The sequence below is a fragment of the Anabrus simplex genome, chromosome 1, assembly GCF_040414725.1.
Source record: "Anabrus simplex isolate iqAnaSimp1 chromosome 1, ASM4041472v1, whole genome shotgun sequence".
Classification (NCBI taxonomy): Eukaryota; Metazoa; Arthropoda; class Insecta; order Orthoptera; family Tettigoniidae; genus Anabrus; species Anabrus simplex.
Window position 1 is genome coordinate 607911762 of NC_090265.1, and position 22543 is coordinate 607934304.

General features: G+C 40.0%; 1 protein-coding gene across 1 annotated transcript in view; it reads right to left on the bottom strand.

The window, feature by feature from the left end:
* LOC136881822 (uncharacterized) overlaps window positions 1–18890 on the bottom strand; it is a 474626-nt gene extending 455736 nt beyond the window's left edge. Inside the window, exons 1-2 of the mRNA XM_067154289.2 lie at window positions 18816–18890; window positions 18311–18477 (exon numbers count right to left, since the gene is read on the bottom strand). Coding sequence (XP_067010390.1) covers window positions 18311–18477; window positions 18816–18890 — 242 coding nt within the window. The remainder of the gene's footprint in view (window positions 1–18310; window positions 18478–18815) is intronic.
* Between the last annotated feature and the right edge of the window lie 3653 nt (window positions 18891–22543).

Below are 22543 nucleotides of genomic sequence, written 5' to 3' on the forward strand. Positions count from 1 at the left end.
CCTTCTTCCGTCCAGCCACGGTTTAGTCTTGGTTTATCATGGAATCCCTGGAATTTGTCGATCACTGACCTAAACTTTGTTCGGTTTGAGATGTCTTCTGAATTTAGTCCCACCTGTTTGAGATCCTTTCTCACCTCCCTGAACCATTTGTCCGACACTTTAGGTCTGCTGTCTAGTATTGTGAAAATCCTTTTCGTTAGTCTCTTCTTATCCATTCTAAATAAATGCCTATAGAATTCAAGTCTCCGTTTTCTCATGGACTCAGCCTTTCATTGTCGCGGTAAAGTTCTTCTCTTCCTCGCAACCTATACTGTCTATCCACAATCTTTGGACCCATTATTTTGCGAAGGATCTTTCTTTCGAATATCTCAGCTTCTCTCAGTCCCGCTTTCCCTGTAATTTGGAGGCATTCACTAGCGTAAAGACATTCCGTTTTAATCACTGTATTTTAATGCCTTAGTTTTGCTCGTCTGGAGATGGTTTTCTTCTTGTATATAGGATATGTCCTACGAAAAGCCACAGCCATCTTATCCCATTTGGTGTTGTTTGCTTCTCTTTAATTAGTTTTCAATTGAAATAATAATAATAATAATAATAATAATAATAATAATAATAATAATAATAATAATAATAATAATAATAGTAATATTTTGTTTCGCAAAATGGATTGGTAATATATCAACACACACCTCGGAGTATATTACATCATTACGAAATGAAAAATGTCCCTATTCAGTCCCTGAAGGACCCTGGAGGAGTGAAAGATAAAGGTATGATTTAACGCTAACCTCGGTACTGAGTGGAATAAAGTGGTTGTCTTTATTCTTAGAACAGTATCACGTACTACATTACTAAGCGAAGACAAACTTAAGCTCGTTAGTGCCGGGTTGAGTAGCTCAGACGGTAGAGCACTGGCCTTCTGAGTTGACGTTGGCCGGTTCAAATCTCGCTCAGTACGGTGGTATTTGAAGAAGCTCGAATCCGCCAGCCTCGTGTTTGTAGATGTACCGGAATGTAAAAGAACTCTCGCGGGACAAAATTCCGGCACCTCAGCGTCTCCGAAAATCGTAAGAGTAGTTAATCGGGCGTAAAACTTAAAACATTATTACTAAAACTCTTTATTATAATTTCCAGTACTAATTTACTGTAGAGCAGCTGTTTGTGTACCGCACTCAGGAATTTAGTAACTCCATCTCGCATCCATCACTACATCTTATTTGAAATTGGCACGTACGCTACCCTACAGGTGCTGAATGTTTTCAGTCTTAACTCAAATTTTGATGCTGATGAAAATCAATAAAGGATTTATTTTTAGAAATGGCGTGACCGTACGTGATATTACCGATCCCCAGTTTATGTTTCGTCGTGCGGTACATGCATGTGCCGTACTTCGATGGGCGCTAACGGATACTGACCCATAGCGTGTGTATCTGCGATCTCTGTGGACGCAGGTCACCAATTATCTAACAGCAACATCTGAAGGTGCGTGAGACTGTTCCACAGACCCGCCTCTGTCACGGAGAAAAGTATTACCTTCCGTTTAAAGAAAATGTCTTTAGAGGTAATACGTCTTTCTAAATTGCAGGCAAAGTTGACCAATTTCTCCGCTGATTTTCAAAAGCAGTAGGATTAGATGGAGAATACGTTTATTCGAAGGCCCTGCACGATCAAATGCGACACACAGACAGCGTTAACAAAAGCCGTATAGCGAATGAAATAATAATAATAATAATAATAATAATAATAATAATAATAATAATGTTACGACAACGGCAGGCTTACAAAGATCTCCACGCTCATGAATAGTTACAACGCTAGAAGCATGTGGAAGTATGTAGCTAATTGAATTAAAGAAAGAAGACTTAGCTTCCGCTAGAATTTCTCAGAACACTAAGATATATCACAAATATCTTTCACAGGAAAGGAAGGAAAATCTAATCGTAGGGTGTAGGGGGCAGCGCGCCCGCCTGTCACCCGGTGGCCACGGGTTCGATTCCCGGGCGGTTCAAGGGTTTTTAATTGTAATTATTAATATCCCTGGCCTGGGGACTGGATGTTTACGACGTCCTTAATTTCCCTTTCCTCACACACAACATTCCACACTACCGCCATTCCAATTACACGCGGGTTCATACAGTATGGTACCAGTAGGGCCAAAAGATCCACATAGGTCGACGCCCCGAACAAATAGCATTAAAAAAGGGGGGGGGGGGTGTCAAGAGGTATAGGGAACGAAAGTGGTCATCTAAACAGGACTAGTCATAAGCGCTCCCTAGTGGGCTTAAATCACTTATAAATAATAATGTTACGTGCCAGCCCTCTCGTAGCTCCCTTCGGTATTTCCTGTAAAGGAATAGTGTCAGACCGGGGAGCTCCCAGCCGACCTGCTGGGTATAGTCGGGCTCTCCTTGCATTGTGATTTCGTCTGGTTTTCCCGTGTGCCTTCTGGAAGGTGCAACGGGAATGTTCGTCTCTGGTCGCAGCCCGAAGTTTGTATTACTCTATCATCAGGATGTGAAAAAGAGATTAGCCAAGAACAGGCAGTTGAGTAGTTGGACTGGGACGACAGTAGTACTGACTGTTGGTAGTGTCCCACCAGAATTTGAGAGCTGTCATGCTGGAGTACGGAGTACCGTGTGTGTACTGCCTTGGAGTACTGACTATCGAGGACTGTAGACCGTTGTGGAGTCAGCATGTGGAACAGCTGGCGTGAAGAAGCTTAACTATCGTTGTTGTGAGGGGTGTTGTAGTGCTGGCTAAAACTGTTGAGTTGTTGCTTTTGCGTGAATTTCGCTTAGTTGTCAGCGTTAAATAGTTCACTGTGTTGCACGTGAGAGTGGTGGATTTTCTCTGGAGCCGAGGCAAGGAGCAGTCGTGCGTCGTGGTGGTCAGTATCCCAGTGTTCGTATCTGACTCCATGCAGCTCCTGTGTGTGGTGGCTGGACTTGCGAGTGAAAGTTAAATTAAAGAGTGCTGTCAAACATGATTATCGCCTGTATCAGGCAGTACCGACGAATTGGACTACCTACTGTCAGGATGACAGATGACTTTTAAAAGGACAGCAGTTAGAGGAGTGTGGTTATTTATGGTTGAATGCATATGTCATGCTGACATGGTGTATATGCCCTGACAGTCCGACAGTCGAATCAACATCCACATCGTCATATACCCTCACTCGATATGAAAACTGCGGAGACATTTGGAGTCGAACCCATGCTTTTGGGACGCAATCTAGTGATTAGAAATTGTATAGCACCACTTCTCCTACCCTACCAGCCAACATTTTGATGGTGATTTTTCCACCACCGGTATTCAAACTCGATAACCATGGAGTCAGACCATTACGACTGGATAGCTTAACAACACTTTCAGTATTTTCACTTCACTAGTACTAAGTTTACCTATCCTCATTAGCACGCTTTCAGGTATGGATAAGGTAAGATCTACCATCGGAATTGGATTCCCAAGTCATCAAACACGAATAAAACTCCATGTTTCATTACTCTAATTTATTTCAGGATGGCCTAAAAATATGCACACACACACACATATTTAAACACACACGATTATAACCAGTTATGAAAGGCCACACTTAATAATAACAAGTCTATTCACAAGTCCCGCTTCCTTACGGCGCAGCAGGAAGTCCAACCCGTTGCTATACCTACGGACCCTTAACCCTTAATTTCACTTTCCCCAAGATCAGCCACCTCATACAGCAGCTGTGTGTAGACAGCTGGATCTGAGCATAGGGCAACGGGCTACTCGACACACGATGAGTTTGTTGGTTCACTTCCACAGACACAGTAATTCATAGAGTCACATGCAGTGAACAACTAAACGGCCCAACAGTATTCAACAGCAGGACGATACTCACAACAGCGAACATTGACACAGGCCCTTTTACCTTCACACTCGCGATAGAAGCTTCCCTCGCTGAGCCTCAGTCCACAGAAGCACACGAACACACAGTACAGTCTTCCGTTCTGTTGTCTCAACCCCCTCACTGGTCATTCCGACACTACAACAACAGCTCCTCGTTCAGACCTAGGTGGGACACTAGCAACAGCCAACACCTCTGTCGCCCTCAGCTCAGCCACCGAACCCTAACACACCGAGTCTCACACTAACTCCACCTCACGATTATAACCAGTTATGAAAGGCCACACTTAATAATAACAAGTCTATTCACAAGTCCCGCTTCCTTACGGCGCAGCAGGAAGTCCAGCCCGTTGCTATACCTACGGACCCTTAACCCTTAATTTCACTTTCCCCAAGATCAGCCACCTCATACAGCAGCTGTGTGTAGACAGCTGGATCTGAGCATAGGGCAACGGGCTACTCGACACACGATGAGTTTGTTGGTTCACTTCCACAGACACAGTAATTCATAGAGTCACATGCAGTGAACAACTAAACGGCCCAACAGTATTCAACAGCAGGACGATACTCACAACAGCGAACATTGACACAGGCCCTTTTACCTTCACACTCGCGATAGAAGCTTCCCTCGCTGAGCCTCAGTCCACAGAAGCACACGAACACACAGTACAGTCTTCCGTTCTGTTGTCTCAACCCCCTCACTGGTCATTCCGACACTACAACAACAGCTCCTCGTTCAGACCTAGGTGGGACACTAGCAACAGCCAACACCTCTGTCGCCCTCAGCTCAGCCACCGAACCCTAACACACCGAGTCTCACACTAACTCCACCTTGGAGCCCAAATGTCACTGACTGTCCGCGGCTAGCTTCTCATTTTATAGATCGGGTGATTTCAGCCAAGTAGAGGCAGAATCTCCAAGAAAGTCACAGGTAAGCCGGCCGACGAAAACAATACACGGAAATCCTGGTCTCACTTATAAACCGGCTGGGAGATCTCAGATCGTGTGAGTCAATAGCCCCTTCCTGGAAGTACAGAAAGGGATTACCACGGGGCTGCCACGTAACATTATTAATTTGTGACATATTTTAGTTCAAATGTATGCCTAGTTGGAAGTTTATTTTCCTAATTCACATGTTTTTAGAATTGTTTTTATTGTCACAATATTAATAATCTCTTCTGGTTACCGAGACTCCATCGAACGTATCTGAGACTCCTGTGAACTGAGATGGACTGAAATTGTTTGATTGAACATTCACCTGAGCACCCTAAGTAATTTTAATACAAAGTACACATCAATCACACTATTCCGTCAGATACTAATAACCAGTTACGCTACGGAAAAGAGGCAGAAAAAAGTTCTGCGTAAGAGGGGAGAAACATAATTAATGATTTTTAAAGACCTAGGAAGTCGCGCAAGAAATGATCCAACAGGGGCCGCATAATGTTGAGGAACAATAGAGTACGGAATGAAGAGAATTCATTAAGACAGCTAATTTGTGAAAAAATCTGAAAAAAATTCTCCTTGCAGCTATTGTGAACGAACACAAAAGGTTCCTTATAATGTTCAAGTTAAGGAGATTTGCATCGTATTCTGGATGAAGTTTGGTTCAAAACATTCCTAATCTTATTGAATGAATTAATATTATATATGAACGGCCGTAGTTTTCTCCCATTGAGCCATACAATTTCTATTACAGTCTTTTTATTCATTTACAGACCTTACTATAGACAGAACAAGGCAAGAAAAATTATTTTTGAACATTAGAGCCGTTGTAGTTGCATCCAAGGAATTCAAAAAATAATTCGGAGTAGGGTGACAGTGGACATTATTCCATAATATGCTTGGTGGTTTGTCTGGGAAATCCACATTTTCATGTTGGACTCTTGTTCTCTTTCGAACGGGATGGCATTAGATTTGCGAGATCTAGGTTGTCTTTTATTTTTACACCCTTTGCGGTCCTTTCTTTTGCAAATAACTTCATTCTTCAAAGGATCGGAACTCTCTTCTTTTCCCCTCTCTAATTAATAATTGCCCCTTCCATCAAACACATCAACTAGGTAACTTCAATCGTACTCCTCAATTTGATGTCAATTTGTATTATAACAAATAATAACAAAATTATGCATTAACTTTAAATAATTTACATTTTAAAATCGAAATATGTTAGACAAAGGTAGAAAAACTTACAGAAACAAGTAGGTCTACTGGCAAAATAATTTTAAAATATATATATTTGCCTAAGCAAAACTATCGATGACCTCAGAGAAGTTTGTTTTGAATGCTATATCCTTCTCAGAACACATTCATTTTTCTGTCCTCAGGAACTTACAATTTAGCACAATGATTCTTAACCTGTTGGCGTAGAATAGTCTCTAGTTCCGGAAACGTACTTGGGTCGGTAAGCGTTACAAAATCATTAACGTTTTAAAAACGAATTCATTTCTAGACAACATGTGCGACGACAGTGTTCAATATCTACTTTAAAAAAGGAAACCGACGCCGTTATAGCACCGCCATCTTAAGGTAGTAAAGTCGCCGCACTGCGTGGCTACAGATTAGTTTAGCTCTGCATTTCGTTGTGGAAGCACGTCGCGTAAGATGTTTGATTCGAATCAGTGAGTTCTGCAAGTGCACGGAATAAACAAACCAAATAGTGAATATTTGAGCAAACTGTGGCTTGAAGAACAAAAAATATATTTCTTTCGCAAAATGTCACTTTGAATGGACGACAAATGACTACAAAATTACCTTCTCATAATTCCAGGAAAGTCCAAATTCACTAATGTCGAACGTCAGAATGCTTATCAGGAGCGTCGTGGGGTACGTTCCACGGTAGCGTAGCAAATCTACGTCCTCATTAGTAGAAAATGATTTGAAACTAATCGATGTAGATACCAGTCACTCTGGTCTGATCTATTTCGTCCTGAAAATGTATGCATTTATTTAGAATGAAAAAAAATGAATGTCAACGGTGAAATTTCAATCCCATAATAACAGGATATTTTATTTCGGCAATGGCACGTATTTTATGTCAAAATCTGCGTCCGTGACCCTCACTGCCTCATTCGAATTTTTAAGATTGTGAGGTCCATAGGTGTAACATGAAGTATACAAACAGCATGAAATCTAATAGCGTTACTAAATTAACATTTCAAAACATAATCACTTACCAGGTTAATGAGATCATTGAGCGTGAATGTTACTCAGAATTTCAAGGCTGTCCAAGAAGAAGTTGCCTGTACCTACATATAAACGATTCTGGATCAATTAATCACGTTAGTGGTTTATTCTTTTGTTTCATAAACGATGAAAACTTTCTCCCACATTTTAATCGTCCCGAAAATAACAAGATATTTGTGAGAAACACTCCTGAGTTTTTGGAACATTTTAGCATCTCTTTTAGTTCCTTGAAGGAACTACTTAAGCAAGTCAAGAGATTGGTACTGAAAGACTGTAAAGCAGTGGAGACGACGAATTGGATGACAGATGAAATAATACAATTAATGGAAAAGAGGAGGCTGTTTAAAAACCGTGATGAACATATGTACAGGAGCACGCATGCCAAGGTAAGATCAAAGATACAGCTGACAAAGGGTAAAGGTTCACAGAAAGATGCACAGAGTCTGAAGTATTAATCTTTTAAAACGACCGTTTTAGTAAAAGCAAAAGAAATCAATGTCATCTCCGTACAGGCCAAGAAGGCCCTTGGAGGGGTGGAAGGTAAAGGCTTCCACTATCCGTAACCTCGGCACTTCATGGGGTAGAGTGGTTAGCTCTACGCTCGGCCGCCTTTGCCCCCAGGAATTAACCCGGTACTCATTTTTGATGTAGCCTGAGTAAACCTCAGGGCCATGTGCACCTCCGAAAGTGAAAATCTCGTTTATTAAATTTTACGACTTCCTTACTGGAAGCGAACCCACGACCTTCCGAGTGAACCGAACACGGCTTTACCAGTGCGGCCAGGCAGCCCTGACAGTTTTAGTATCGGTAAGAATGCCAAAAAGCTAATTGGAACTAATACGATGAGGAAAGTAAGTGTGTTGTTTGACGATAATGGCATTCGTAGCATTAAAGAAAAAATTGAAAGATGGAAGGAATATATACAGTAGAAAAACTGTTATAAGATAATATGAAGAAATGTAAGCTAGTGAATTATATGGACGTTGAAACTGGTCCAGAAAAACAAAAGAAGGTGTAGCCCCTGCTACAAAGTTGTCAAAAGGTAATAAAGCACCCAGTCATGACCTCACATCAGCTGGCAGACTGAAACTCATAACTGAAGAACAATTAGATGCCCTAGTAGACTTTTATACCTCAATCTACAACGCAGAGGTCATCCCTCGTGAAAGGTTACAGCCTATATTTGTCCCATTACCAAAAGATATAAATGCTCGTCAACCCAGTGACATCGAACTGTCAGTCTCGTGTGCCACACTCTCATACTATTCCTAAAACCATCAGAAAATTAGAACAGGATATCAGCGAAACGCAATTTGGTTTCTGAAATGTTCTAGGAACAAGATAAGATTTATTTACATTTAATGTGCTAGCAAAAAGATGTCTAGAAGTCTATCAACCAGTGTATATTTTCTTTTTGGATTATAATAAAACATTCGACAAAGTTCGTCATGATTGCTTCATTCAGATGCTCAGTAAAAATGAACTTGGATACGAAGGACGTTCGAATTATCAGAAATATTTATTAAAAAGGAACTGCTGTAATAAAAGAAGGCAGGGAGTTCTCAGAAGAGGTGGTAATAAAACTTGGCGTAAGACAAGGCTGTGTCCTTTAACCCCCCGTTGTTTGAACTGTACTCAGAGGAATTAATAGACGCAGCCTTAGCAGAAGAGACAGGAGGATTTAAAGTAAATGCTAAAACAAACAACAAGAACAACAAGATTTGTTGCAGATGACACATCGCTTCTGGCAAAGTGTAGGAGATTTATAGGGACTGACAAAGCGAATCGTGCAGGCAAGTAATCAATGGGGATTGACAATTAATGTGAAGAAGACAAGTTTCATGATAGTATCCCGAATGTAACACCAAGACAGCTTGATGGTCAATGAGGAGAGAGAGCAAAGAATGGTGAAGTACAAGCATTTAGAAACAACTGTGAGTTCCATAAAATTAGGACAGTTTTTCACAGCGGAGTCCTCAGTTTACGTCTAAAAATCAGACTTGTAAGATGTTACATAATCTCTACCTTGTAATATGGAGTTAAGACCATGACCCAAAAGAAAAAAGAGAAATGGTCAGATTAGAGGCATTTGAACTACGAACTTAGAAGGATACTGCGGTTGAACTGGACACATAGGGCCACACATGATGAGATAATGAGGCGAATGCTAACGAGAGAGGAAATGTTAAAGACTGTCAGAAACAGAAAGGTGCAATATCTCGCTCATGTCATGAGAGGAGAGGAAGATTCAAGGCAAAAAAAAAAAAGGCAGGGAAGAAGCCGCATTTATTGAATTAATAATCTGAAACCTTGGTTCAACTGTTCCCCTATTAAGCTGATTCGTGTTGCAACCTCTAAAGCAAGAATCTCTGTAAAGGTAGCCGACATTAAGAGAGTAGAAGAAGAAAATAAAGAAGAAAAAGACAATTAAGAATCTTCTGCTCCCCAAACAGGCTTCAAATTTCTCGTCTTCCAAGAATATTTCAGCTAACAAAGAACTCCGATCATATTCTTCACATAGCTAAAATAATAATTTACTAATAAAGAACTGGGATGCCCTGTCCAAATTGTCACGATTAAACTGAACGTGTGAACAAATTAATATAGACATGATTCACATCAGCACAATGCGTCACTCCCTCACCAGCAGTGGGTCGTGTACACGCATGCATTGTGACCCATTCGCCTACTAGTCATTAATTTTCACATCCCAGACGGCTCCCATTTCCCCATTTCTTACTCTTCAGACGGTTCCAGCGCAGTCAAGATCAAGGTGACGGTATGCCAATTATTATTCATATTGTTCTTTTAAATTTTAATTTTACTATCGTCCGTACAGATGTACATATAGAAAATAACGTAAAAAATGGTTGTAGTTTCCCTCCCCAAATGTGGGCTGAATGTCCTACTTCATTTTCTGCAACACCCAAGGACACAGATAATGAATACAGTGAAATAACCCATAACAATTCAGAAACATAAGGCAACTTACCTTGAGTGCAGTTACTTACAAACACAAACTGTGTAAGAGGACCCAAAGAAAGGGAAATAAAGACCAGGATCATAAATTACTACTCGAGAGGTTGCCAGTTCAACGTCGCTAACTACCAAATAAGAGACGAAATTAAAAATCAGTAAATCAAACTTTACTATAAAAATTAGGAAAGAAAAAAATTCATGAATGATACTTAAACAAGATTTAAAATTTCTTGAAATATGTTGAAAAATAAACAAAATCGAGAACAAATAATTTAATGTTAAAATTAATTAATTGAAATAGGCATTAAATATCAATTTTCAAATTATTAAAATTATGGGTGTACACTCAGATAGCAACCTAAAGTACTTTTTGCAATGTAACAAAATAAGCAAGTTGAAGAACATACGCCCAAAAATATATTTCTTGTTAAATTAATTCATTCAAATAAGAGACAGATGTCTATTTTTAAAATAATTAAAATTATGGACACACACTCAGATAACAAGGTATTGTAATTCTTACAATGTATCGAAAAATAAGCGAAGTCTGCAGCTCGCATCAGAACCAATAATTGTCAAATGTTAGACAGATCCATACGTTCAGAGTTAATCTTACCACTGGCCAGTAAGTTTAACTAGGTAGACTACAATTAATCTCACTATACTGAAATTTGTTTCCAGTCACTCTGCATAAACATATCAATCATCCCAGTAACATGGTAACACACAAAATTTAAAATGCAACGATAGCAAATAAAATTTTACACGCATAAATAATTAAATGAACAGGCAATGGAATTGCAGGAAACCAAATAATATTCCCCAAATAAGTTACAAATTACGAAGGGAAAACAATATTAATATTCGGCAATTAACTGAACAATGATACAAACAATGAAGCCTACAGCTTCCAACCCAAGCTAACATAATTCATTAACAACTGACAAAGCCAACTAAAATATATCGTACACGGGAGATAAGATAAAATAAATGTGACGCAATAAAGAAAGAAAAAGAAAACACGGACATGAATAGACTGAGAAGCGTAAACGGACGTATCATTAAGGAATGGGAGAAACAAATTTCAGTTCCCTACAACCACGATATTACAATGATAATGTATAGTTTTTGAATTTGTCATTTCGTCTAACAAAATATTAATAGAGGAACAAAATGTCGGTTATTGAATTTAAATTTTAGGAGGCCCTGGAAGTACGTTAATGTGCGAATGAGAGAGAAAATAACCATCCCTGAAAGGAGTAAAAGAATGATTCCATCACGAAAATGAAACTAGCACACAGCACCATTCAATACATTAATAACAGTGCACTAGAGACCACAAACATGAACCAGGAAAAATAGAAATAAATCCACCAACCAAAATTAATAATAATAATAATAAGAATAAGAATAAGAATAATAATTTTAATAATAATCCCAACAACGATAAGAAACAGAAAAGTTAACACGACGATAATCTCAATTAAATAAAACGAATGGAATAATTTACTTCTCATAGGCGCATATACCGAGTTCCAGAATTATTCCATTATCAATTACAATTGGAATGTTGAATTTTACAAAGACCTTATTACATTTTAAAAATCGTGAGGATTCAAATGATATAAAATGTCGGATTCAGAAGAAATCCCAGTTTAATTAAATGAATAAACCGTCGCCGACAGGTCCATGAAGAGGTAGTCGTAACTTCAAATTACAGTTGCGAGGTTGGCTTGATACATTTCTGAAAGCGTTACCGAAATTTCCCACAATATTAATGTCAATGATAGCGTGTTACTCAGATTCTTCTTCTCCAAATAATCCGGCAGTGGAACAGTTTCGAAACAATTAAAAATATATTTGTACTTACATCCTTGAGTGTCCAACTTAATATAATCCCATACCTTATGTTCTTAGATCATTTTTGAAATGAAGCACACGCTCTCCTCAATCCAGAGGTACGAATTATCACAAATTAATTATGAAATAGTAAAGTACGAATCACACTGGAATTAAGGCAATATTTCAAAATACATTGAACAAAACCAGTCGTAGAGTAATCGTCAATGGAAAAACTGAAAATAAAAACCCTGAGGTCGTTGCGAAAACCAATGCGCTGACGCTACGCGCATATAATGCACGTCGGAAACTCCGAAACAGTCGAGTGTCTACGGATAAGCCGAAACACGTGTTCGATTATTTCGACCCCTCGTTCCCTGAGCAAAGCTTCTGGCAACTCGGGTCGTTACACTTGGCGGGTTCTCCTCGTAAAGTAAGCTCAGAAAATATTTTTCGAATTGATTAAAGTGGTAAACAGAGTATTTTTTAGCATTTGTATGCTTTTTATGTTCGTATTATCATACATTCATAATCATTGACAAATTTACGAAACATATACAATTGTTTACATATATACGCCTGTTATAAGAGTGATTTCAAAGAATCTGAAGATGTCGTGGTAGAACGAAAGATGTCATTTCGTTGTTAATAATATGTTTTCTTTTACAGGTATGTTACAGTTTCAACATACATTTTATATTTTGTGGTCGACAGACAGGCAGGACTTAAATGTTAGGTTAGTCAACCTTGAAAATAATGACATTCATCTTAAGAAATATTTGTCAAACGTTCGACCGTGTGCAATGAGCTGAGGAGCATTTTGAAATAAGGGATTTATTTTCTATCCCAGTGAAATGGTTATTAAAATCTTAACCACTTCTACAGTAAAACTGTATTCTGTTCATGAATATTCAGTAAGTTCTAAACTTAGAGTAGGTAGTGACTCTCAAAAGTCATTAGTGAACATAAGTTCCATTAGAAGGAACCGAATTTGCCTCACCTCGCTTTCCAGCAACTCGACTGTTGCCATAAATCTTAATCATATCTTATGCCTTAATGAATATATAACGAATATTAAGGAAGCTGAGTAAGGTAGGAAAGAGAGTAGTTAGATAATACTCTCAAGGAACATTTTATGGTGTTCGTAAGTTTGAGGCAGACCGAATTAATTATAGTTTCATTGCACTTCCTTTAGAAAAGAACAACTCTCCGTCTAACTTCTCATGATTTGAGTGAGCCTAGTAATTACAGCATTTTCATTCCTTCCTAGCGTGAAATAATACTTTCCTCCCCTTCTCGATAATGAATCTTTATTAGAGCACGTGCTCGTTTATTATAATTAGCTGTAATAAGCTATCGTGGGTCGGATATAGCGTGATGTAATCCACGAAGTGGCTTAGTTATGTGAACAAATGCGGCTGTTTGAAATTTAATATCTACGAGGCTGTCCATTACATACACAGTTTCACAATATCGTGACCTGTTTCAGTATTAAATAATTGAACTACTGCTGCAACGCACACAATTCTCGTGACAGTCAGAATTTGATTTGATTTCAGTTATGGAATCAATATAAATGCACATCTTTGGGTGATCGTAGGGATATCATACAGAAGTCGTAATATTCAATGTTAAAAAGTCTACTTTACTCATGCATCAATATTTCTATCATTATAGTATCAACATGTTCCTGCACAAAAATTCCTCAAAATTAAAACTGTGCTGTTGATATTACTAGGAAGACTTAATAATTTTTCGACGGAAAATATTTTCATCATGCTTAAGAGGGCTTTTTCGTTACCATAAATAAATTAAATGTGTATGTAAAGAGTATGTAGAAATAACCGGCTAAATAAGGTAGAGAGCCGGCCCCGTGGTGTAGGGGTAGCGTGCCTGCTTCTTACCCGGAGTCCCCGGGTTCTATTCCCGGCCATGTCAGGGATTTTTACCTGAACCTGAGGGCTGGGTTGAGGTCCCCTCAGTCTACGTGATTAGAATTGATGAGCTATCTGACGATGAGATAGTGGCCCCGGTCTAGAAAGCCAAGAATAACGGCCGAGAGGATTCGTCGTGCTGACCACACAACACCTCGTAATCTGCAGGCCTTCGGGCTGGGCAGCGGTCGCTTGGCAGGCCAAGGCCCTTCAAGGGCTGTAGTGCCATGCGATAAATAAGGAAGAAGAGATTAATATTTTAGTAGCAGTATTGGTAATAAACTCTAATATTTCTAGAGCACTAGACACCGCCAGGGTCATCCAGAGAGCAAAGTGCACGGCACAGTTGCCACATGAGGATGTGTTGCGCGGTTTGGGACTGCCCACCATCACAATTGATCCCATGATATGAGAATCTCAGCTTTTTACACCACACCTGGATCATCCTGTTTCAGTATGTAGGTGGCTGAGAGAACTCAAAGCGATTCACTTCTCCTGTTAGCCAAGACTTTATCTGAAGTTTGAGGACAATACTGCCTGACTTCCAGTCAAATTATTGCCATTGCTCGTGTGGTTTTCAGGATGGTGCTGGTGTTCATGAAGATTTTCATGGACATCAGTCTCTGATTAAGTGCTTGATGACCATGAAAAGGGTGGTTAGTTACCGTACTGATTCTTTCTACGCTACCAGATACCTCACGTAGATGTCGAGTGGAGTGATTCCTTCAAGCTGGTGTCTTTCTCTTTTTCGTAATTACTGAATGAATGAATGAATGCCTACAACCTGTTTTCCAGTCATTGACCGGGTCAGGGATGTAATGAATGAAGCAGATATAGGCTATTAGTACGATGGGGTCGCCACTCCCAAAGTGATTTATTAATGACTGATAGATGCTATGAAATGAGAATGGAGAGTTTTGCTGGAATGAAAGATGACAGGGAAAACCGGAGTAACCGGAGAAAAACCTGTCTCGTCTCCGCTTTGTCCAGTCCCTATATCTGTTTCATTCGGTAACGTATCAGCATTCACAGCGCTGTAAATCTCAAAATTGTGTGCGAATCCTGAAATTCTACACAGGCTATACAGTTTTTATCCCCACTTGTGTGGTTTTATAGGTATATATTGCTTCAGGTGATGGTGAATTTTGGTGGCACAGGTTTGTTCAATGCCATCTCTTCTTACATCTGAAGGTGGGATGTGTGCAGTAGGACCTTTTGGCAGCGTACTTTTCCTGGACCTCAGAACTGGGTCTTCTCATTTCGGAACCTGTCACTGCTGAACCTGTCTTGCACAGAATAATTGACAATTCAATGCTGAAATCTGCAAGGGGGAGAAACTTATCCATATATTTCTGTCTTATGTCACTCTTATAAATAATCGAAGAATTTACAAAAGTTATGTCTATACCAAACGAAAGTACTATTACTTTCTACCTCAGAGTATTCCTATATCGACCAATTCCGGGAAGTCCACATTTACCCTGGTTTTTGTTTTCCTATCATATCTACTAAAGCTTTGTATTGGCTCTGAACCTAAGAAATTTGACATTAGGGCAACGAACTTCTTATCCTTCCATACCATGGACTTAACATCTACTCCATCAACATGAGCCACGTATTCACAGGAGGTAGCTCGAGGTTCTATCTTCAGTTCTTCACATATTGGCAGTTTGTAGTTTGGCATACGATTTCTTCAAATAGTTCCTAGTGATATCGATACCTTGTTTCGCCAAATACGGTTCTAAATTTAGAGACGTGTAATAATTGTCAAAATACACTTTATGGTTGCAATTACGTGGTAAATTACGGCACAAGCGAAGAACAACATTGCTTCTGGCCCCTATATATGTTTCAATCGGTAACACCAGCATTCACAGCGCTATACATCTGTAAATTTTACGTGAATCCTGAAATTCTACGCAGGATATATAGTTTGTATCTCCACTTGTGTGGTTTTATAGGGATGTATTGCTTCAAGTGATGGGGAATCATATATGCTTTTGACATTTTAAAAATCAAAATACAAACTAGGAATTTTAAAATTATTTTTCCTTAAATATCATTCAGTAAGGATAATTATTTCTTTCAAGGCCAGAAAAAAGTAATGCAGTGAAGGATTACCGACCTGGCATTCAATAATCTCATATTTCTTCCCTGTTGACATCACTTTAGTTTTTAAATTACTGATTTAAATATGATACTCATTGCGCTTATAGGTGTAATTAATGCTTTCGGAAAATGAGAAAGAACCTTTCTCATATAACATACATGCCAAACCTACTATCCAATGAAGCCATTTCATCCATGCTTTCCCACTATATTTCATAATTTCACATCTAATTTCATCTATTCCTGCTGTTTTTATGACAGTGTAGTTTATTTACCATCCTTTCTAATTCCTATAATTCCTATAAATCTTTAAATTGTATATGAATCCTGAAATTCTACACAGGATATATAGTTTGTATTCCCACTTACTGCAAATGAGGGTGAACTTTGGTGGCACAGATTTGTTCATTCTTCCACCGGAACCTTCTTGTATTTACGAAGAAGTTAATCTATGACGGGGCGAATCTTGTGTAATTTGTATCCATTAACATTAGGATCTGTTACCTGGGTGGTATTGTCATAAAATGTGGGTATAACCTAATTTTTCCAAAGGAATGGTACCTCTTATAACTGGGGATCCAATATCTTCTCTCCAATACATTCTTACACTGGGATAGTGAATAACAGAAGTCATCAAACAAATGCTAATGCACTTGGATATATCACTTGATAAGAGTGTAAATGAAGAATTCACATTTTGAGTTTTGCTGTATAAGATGCTGTAATCGACAATCCTATTGTTTATGAATAAGTAAAACAATATTTAAAAAACTGGTATGATGTGTCAAGTGATAATATTTCTGCAGGCAATGAAGTGTCACCCGTGAACCGCGTTTGCTCTTGACTGATTGTCATGGCTTGGTCGACACATTGATATTCTAACGTCTGGATGGAACGTACAGTATCTTGTGGACACCAAATGGTAAAAGTTTATGCATATGTATTAAACAGTAAGAAAATCATAGTTCCCACAAGACCATTTCCGAGTCCTCAGTAGAAGCCTATTTCATCACAAGATGTAAATTGCTATGTAAAAACATAAGAAATGAGTTCTACGGTAAATGTACGTATTTTCTTAGAAACAATTTCTGTAATCCAAATAAAATTCGTAGTTTCTCAAGGATCATTCCTAAAGCAAGACAAGCGGCTTCTTAGATATTTGTGGTTACATTCATTGGTAGTACACGCATGTACAGAAATGGTGTGCCGATATAAATAAAGCATGGCGTCTCCCCACTTCCTAAATTAACGCATAGCTGCAGTTAGACAGCCCGGTACAAGACTGTTGTGATTGAAATGGCACAGGGGTGGATGTATAGCAATACACACAGTGTGCCTTCAGCACAACCTGTCCACTCCCTTCACCTCCTATTTCTGTGCTGGAGTGGGCTTCAACACTACCCCTTCTCTCCCTCCTCTCCATTTCAGTACTGTAGAGGGACAGTGTTGATTGTTTATGTCAGGACACCTTTTCTGTGCATGCGTGTACCAGAGTTTATTATAGGTCTCTGCGAAAATCATACTCATACATATTACGTGAATAATTCCAGATCGACTTAGAAATTAATAACAGCATGCTACATTTACTTCATGTTAATTTACTAGTCAAATGTCTTAAACAGTGACCATTTTAACAATTATAATTTTTTGTCAGGAATCGAGAATGTTTAATATTGAACCCTTGTAGGCTCAAAGGTTCAATATATATGTTTAAATGGTACATTTTATTATTAATCCTTCCACTACCCGTATTGTTACACAGGCAACTTTTCAGGTTTTGCCAAGCTAGACAAATAAACTATGTGTATTTGACACGGTAGAAACTGGAAGATTTACTCTGTCTACTGTCAGTGTGTTAAGAACTACGAAATCGGTGTATGTCTGTTTATAGTAAGAGTCAATTTGTCATGTTCACTAGTGAATAAACTGCATGAATACGAAATTAATATATTTAATGGCCACATCTGATTTTAAAGAAAATTCATAGACATCAACAGATCCACAGAAACTTCGAATGGGTTAAGCAGAACATAATGACTACAGCATGTTATGCAATGCTCCTAAGCAAGGAGAATGAGCCGTGTGGAACGACTGTCATCCATTTCATCACACCGAAGGCCATGACGAGAATAGTTAAGACATATCACTTGAAATATACTCAGTCATTTTTATACACTTGATGCAATATATATATATATATATCGGTTTTGAAAATCCTTCATGATGTTCTCCCAACTAACCTCGAAGTCTTCCAGGAAATAGTAATTTGAAGATGCCCGTTGCTCTAGCTGGAGATATATCGCAATATATTCAAATAAAATCGCGCCAGATATTTCAATTATTTGGTGTTCAAACTGAAAGTATAAGTACGGCTAGTTTCTTACCTGCGCATCTGTGGTAACAGCAGCTGACTGGTGTGTCGACAAGCATCCACACACGTTCGGCGCAGCTTTCGGATTTTCTCTCGCAGTTCTGGGGAATCCCGGGGCTGACCAATGTGGATCAACAGATCCCGAAACAGTGCCACCTGGCTGTTGATCTCCACGATCAGCTGTAAAAACAAACAAAAATATTTCGTAAAATATTTCATATTCAAGAATAAAAATAATATATAAACATGATAGCCCAGCGACAGTTCACAGGTTTCTAACCAAGAAATTGTAATTCCTTGCCAATTAATATAGGATTTTTGAAGTGAAGGTCAGGTTCCTGTGGTCGAATTCCACGTAATACTTGAGGTCACATGGCAGTGATCTCGATATCAATTTACACGTTTCCTGTAAGCGTCTGATGTGACGGTTTCAAGGATATTGTTTCAGGTAAGTGAATAATACATTAATTAAGATTAGCCTATAATACACAAATAAACAGTGACCTTAGTCCCGGTACTCTGCTAATGGTGTTCCTAGTTATATATTGGGCATTCGCCTGAATTGGAGATCGGTTTAATGGAATAAACGTCATTTAGCCATATGAGGACATTTCAGGAGCTACGTGATATTTAAATTTTGCAACCCTAGTCTAGTTAACTGATATAAAAGTTGATGTTCCTCGCCATTCTGATCAAACGATATCCCCTACGGTTTCAGAATGGGTTCGTCAGTAGAGCGGTAATGCCAAGGGACAGTATAAAGTATGTCACTTAATGGAAGAAATGTTAAAAATGATGCACATATTTCAGAACATGTTAGGTTTACCTTGTGGGACAACGATGGTATAATCTAAATACACTGACTGACTGACAGAGCAAATGCAACACCAAGAAGGAGTGGTCAGAACGTTATGCCAATTGCAGGGTAGACTGACGTTACTGAGGTATGCTCATGATGTGAAATGCGCCGCTGTGCTGCGCACGTAGCGAACGATAAATGGGACACGGCCTTGGCGAATGGCCCACTTCGTACCGTGATTTCTCAGCCGACAGTCATTGTAGAACGTGTTGTCGTGTGCCACAGGACACGTGTATAGCTAAGAATGCCAGGCCGCCGTCAACGGAGGCATTTCCAGCAGACAGACGACTTTACGAGGGGTATGGTGATCGGGCTGAGAAGGGCAGGTTGGTCGCTTCGTCAAATCGCAGCCGATACCCATAGCGATGTGTCCACGGTGCAGCGCCTGTAGCGAAGATGGTTGGCGCAGGGACATGTGGCACGTGCGAGGGGTCCAGGCGCAGCCCGAGTGACGTCAGCACGCGAGGATCGGCGCATCCGCCGCCAAGCGGTGGCAGCCCCGCACGCCACGTCAACCGCCATTCTTCAGCATGTGCAAGACACCCTGGCTGTTCCAATATCGACCAGAACAATTTCCCGTCGATTGGTTGAAGGAGGCCTGCACTCCCGGCGTCCGCTCAGAAGACTACCATTGACTCCACAGCATAGACGTGCACGCCTGACATGGTGCCGGGCTAGAGCGACTTGGATGACGGAATGGCGGAACGTCGTGTTCTCCGATGAGTCACGCTTCTGTTCTGTCAGTGATAGTCACCGCAGACGAGTGTGGCGTCGGCGTGGAGAAAGGTCAAATCCGGCAGTAACTGTGGAGCGCCCTACCGCTAGACAACGCGGCATCATGGTTTGGGGCGCTATTGCGTATGATTCCACGTCACCTCTAGTGCGTATTCAAGGCACGTTAAATGCCCACCGCTACGTGCAGCATGTGCTGCGGCCGGTGGCACTCCCGTACCTTCAGGGGCTGCCCAATGCTCTGTTTCAGCAGGATAATGCCCGCCCACACACTGCTCGCATCTCCCAACAGGCTCTATGAGGTGTACAGATGCTTCCGTGGCCAGCGTACTCTCCGGATCTCTCACCAATCGAACACGTGTGGGATCTCATTGGACGCCGTTTGCAAACTCTGCCCCAGCCTCGTACGGACGACCAACTGTGGCAAATGGTTGACAGAGAATGGAGAACCATCCCTCAGGACACCATCCGCACTCTTATTGACTCTGTACCTCGACGTGTTTCTGCGTGCATCGCCGCTCGCGGTGGTCCTACATCCTACTGAGTCGATGCCGTGCGCATTGTGTAACCTGCATATCGGTTTGAAATAAACATCAATTATTCTTCCGTGCCGACTCTGTTTTTTCCCCAACTTTCATCCCTTTCGAACCACTCCTCCTTGGTGTTGCATTTGCTCTGTCAGTCAGTGTATAAAGCACATTTAAACACCTGATGATCAGAATATTGGAATAAATCTGACTTTGTAGCTTTAATCAAATCTGGAGACAACCAAAGTAAGCAAAGAGAATAATATCAAAACGATAACAATGAATACTGGACACCTCTGCGTTAGAGCAACACAAGTCCGGAAATATTGTTATGCAAACTCGAGTAGCCACTGTTACTACTAGGAATAAACTTTGTTGTTTAAGGAATATAATAATAATAATAATAATAATAATAATAATAATAATAATAATAATAATAATAATAATATTAATAATAATGTGTGTTTAATGTCCTTTGAATTACCACCAGTATAAAGAGAGGAAAAAGAAGGCAGACAAAGTGTGCTTTAACTGCATTTTAAATATAATGATTATCTAATATGAACCAACAGCACTAAAATTCAATCTAGTTACCTTGATCGCAAACCAACTGTACTACTATTCTTACTCCTGCTAGCCTACTACAAAAACAGAGATAATTAGCAGCGTGGTGCCGCCCGCGTTCATTAGCTATTAGCTGTCTACCTGCGTAGCGTAACGGCTGCCGACCTCGTAGGCCCGGGTTCGATTCCCGGTACTGCCAGAATGGCAGCAGGGCTGGTATGTGCTTGAAACGATACATGCAGCTCACCTCCAGAGGGGGTGTGCCTGAAAAGAGCTGCTCCACCTCGGGATGAGGACACGAGCTTACTTACTAGCTATTAGCTTGCATTACGGAGATGATGGGTTCGAACCCCATCATCGATAGTCCTGAAGATGAAGATATTTCCCAGCAAGTACCTACCGGCTCTGTGCCTTAATAAAGCTTACGACTGCTTCCTTCGCTTTCCTAACCCTTTCCTATACAAGCGTCTTCAAAGCCCTATCTGATATGTACGATATAAAAACCTGTAGGAAAGTATCAATTGCTAATAGTAGTTTTAATCATTTAATATTTACCTAATTGCCAAAATATTTTCTTAACTAGTTCGGGGTGGGGGTCGAATTTCGTTCTGAACCTGTGGATGGTGGTGTCATATATCTACTGTACCGCTCTTTGTCGCAGGAGGGATCACAACATGGGAGCCTAGGCTGGTAACTGCAGGGTCCCCAGCTGAGTCTGGTATTACATACACTTAATGGTGCCAGGTTTTTCTTTTGCATATTACCTAAATGACTATCGTTCGTCAACTCTATTCAAATTCAAATTATATTAAATTTGCGAAGCCTTGTGTTTATTTCATTTTCATGATCTTAGTGGTTTTTCGTTTTAAATGTTCATTCTTTAGGTTCGATCCTCTGATTGGAATTAGGAGGGTATGGTTTCTTAGTTGTATTTCGGCTTAAAACAACAATCACCGCCATCACAAATTCTGTCCCACAAGCGTTATTTACCGTGCCGGAGGTCAACGAGATGGAATTGTCACGTTCAAACCATCTCATATATCGCAGATTTCAGATAGGATAAACCTAGCCAATTGCACTAGTCATCTGGGTGTATTCCCCGAATGGTACAGCTTCACAGTTCTATCGTAAATGTGACCTTATGGCTGAAATCATGCTTTTGAGAAGAACACATTTGAAGATCAAGCCACTATGCTTTAGTTTAGACAACAGGGGCAGGTTCATACCGAAACTTACAGTTCCTGAGCAGCCTGCAAGAAAAATAGTGAGGATGAACATCCCCACAATAGCTGAGTAAGACAGCAGAATCTACCGCTCCTGAGCATCCTCCGAAGGAAAAAAAAGAGGACAGTCATCCTCACAACAGCTGAAGAAGTCCTCAGAAATTACAGGTTTTGAGCAGCCTGTGAAGAAAAGAAGTTGACCATCCTCACTGCAGATGAAGAAGTCCGCAGAACGTACAGTTCCTAAGCAGCCAGTGAAGAAAAGAGGACGACCATCAAACCAACTGCCATAAGAAACCAGGAACTTTTGTTTTCCTAGTGGACTAACGTCGCAGAAACAC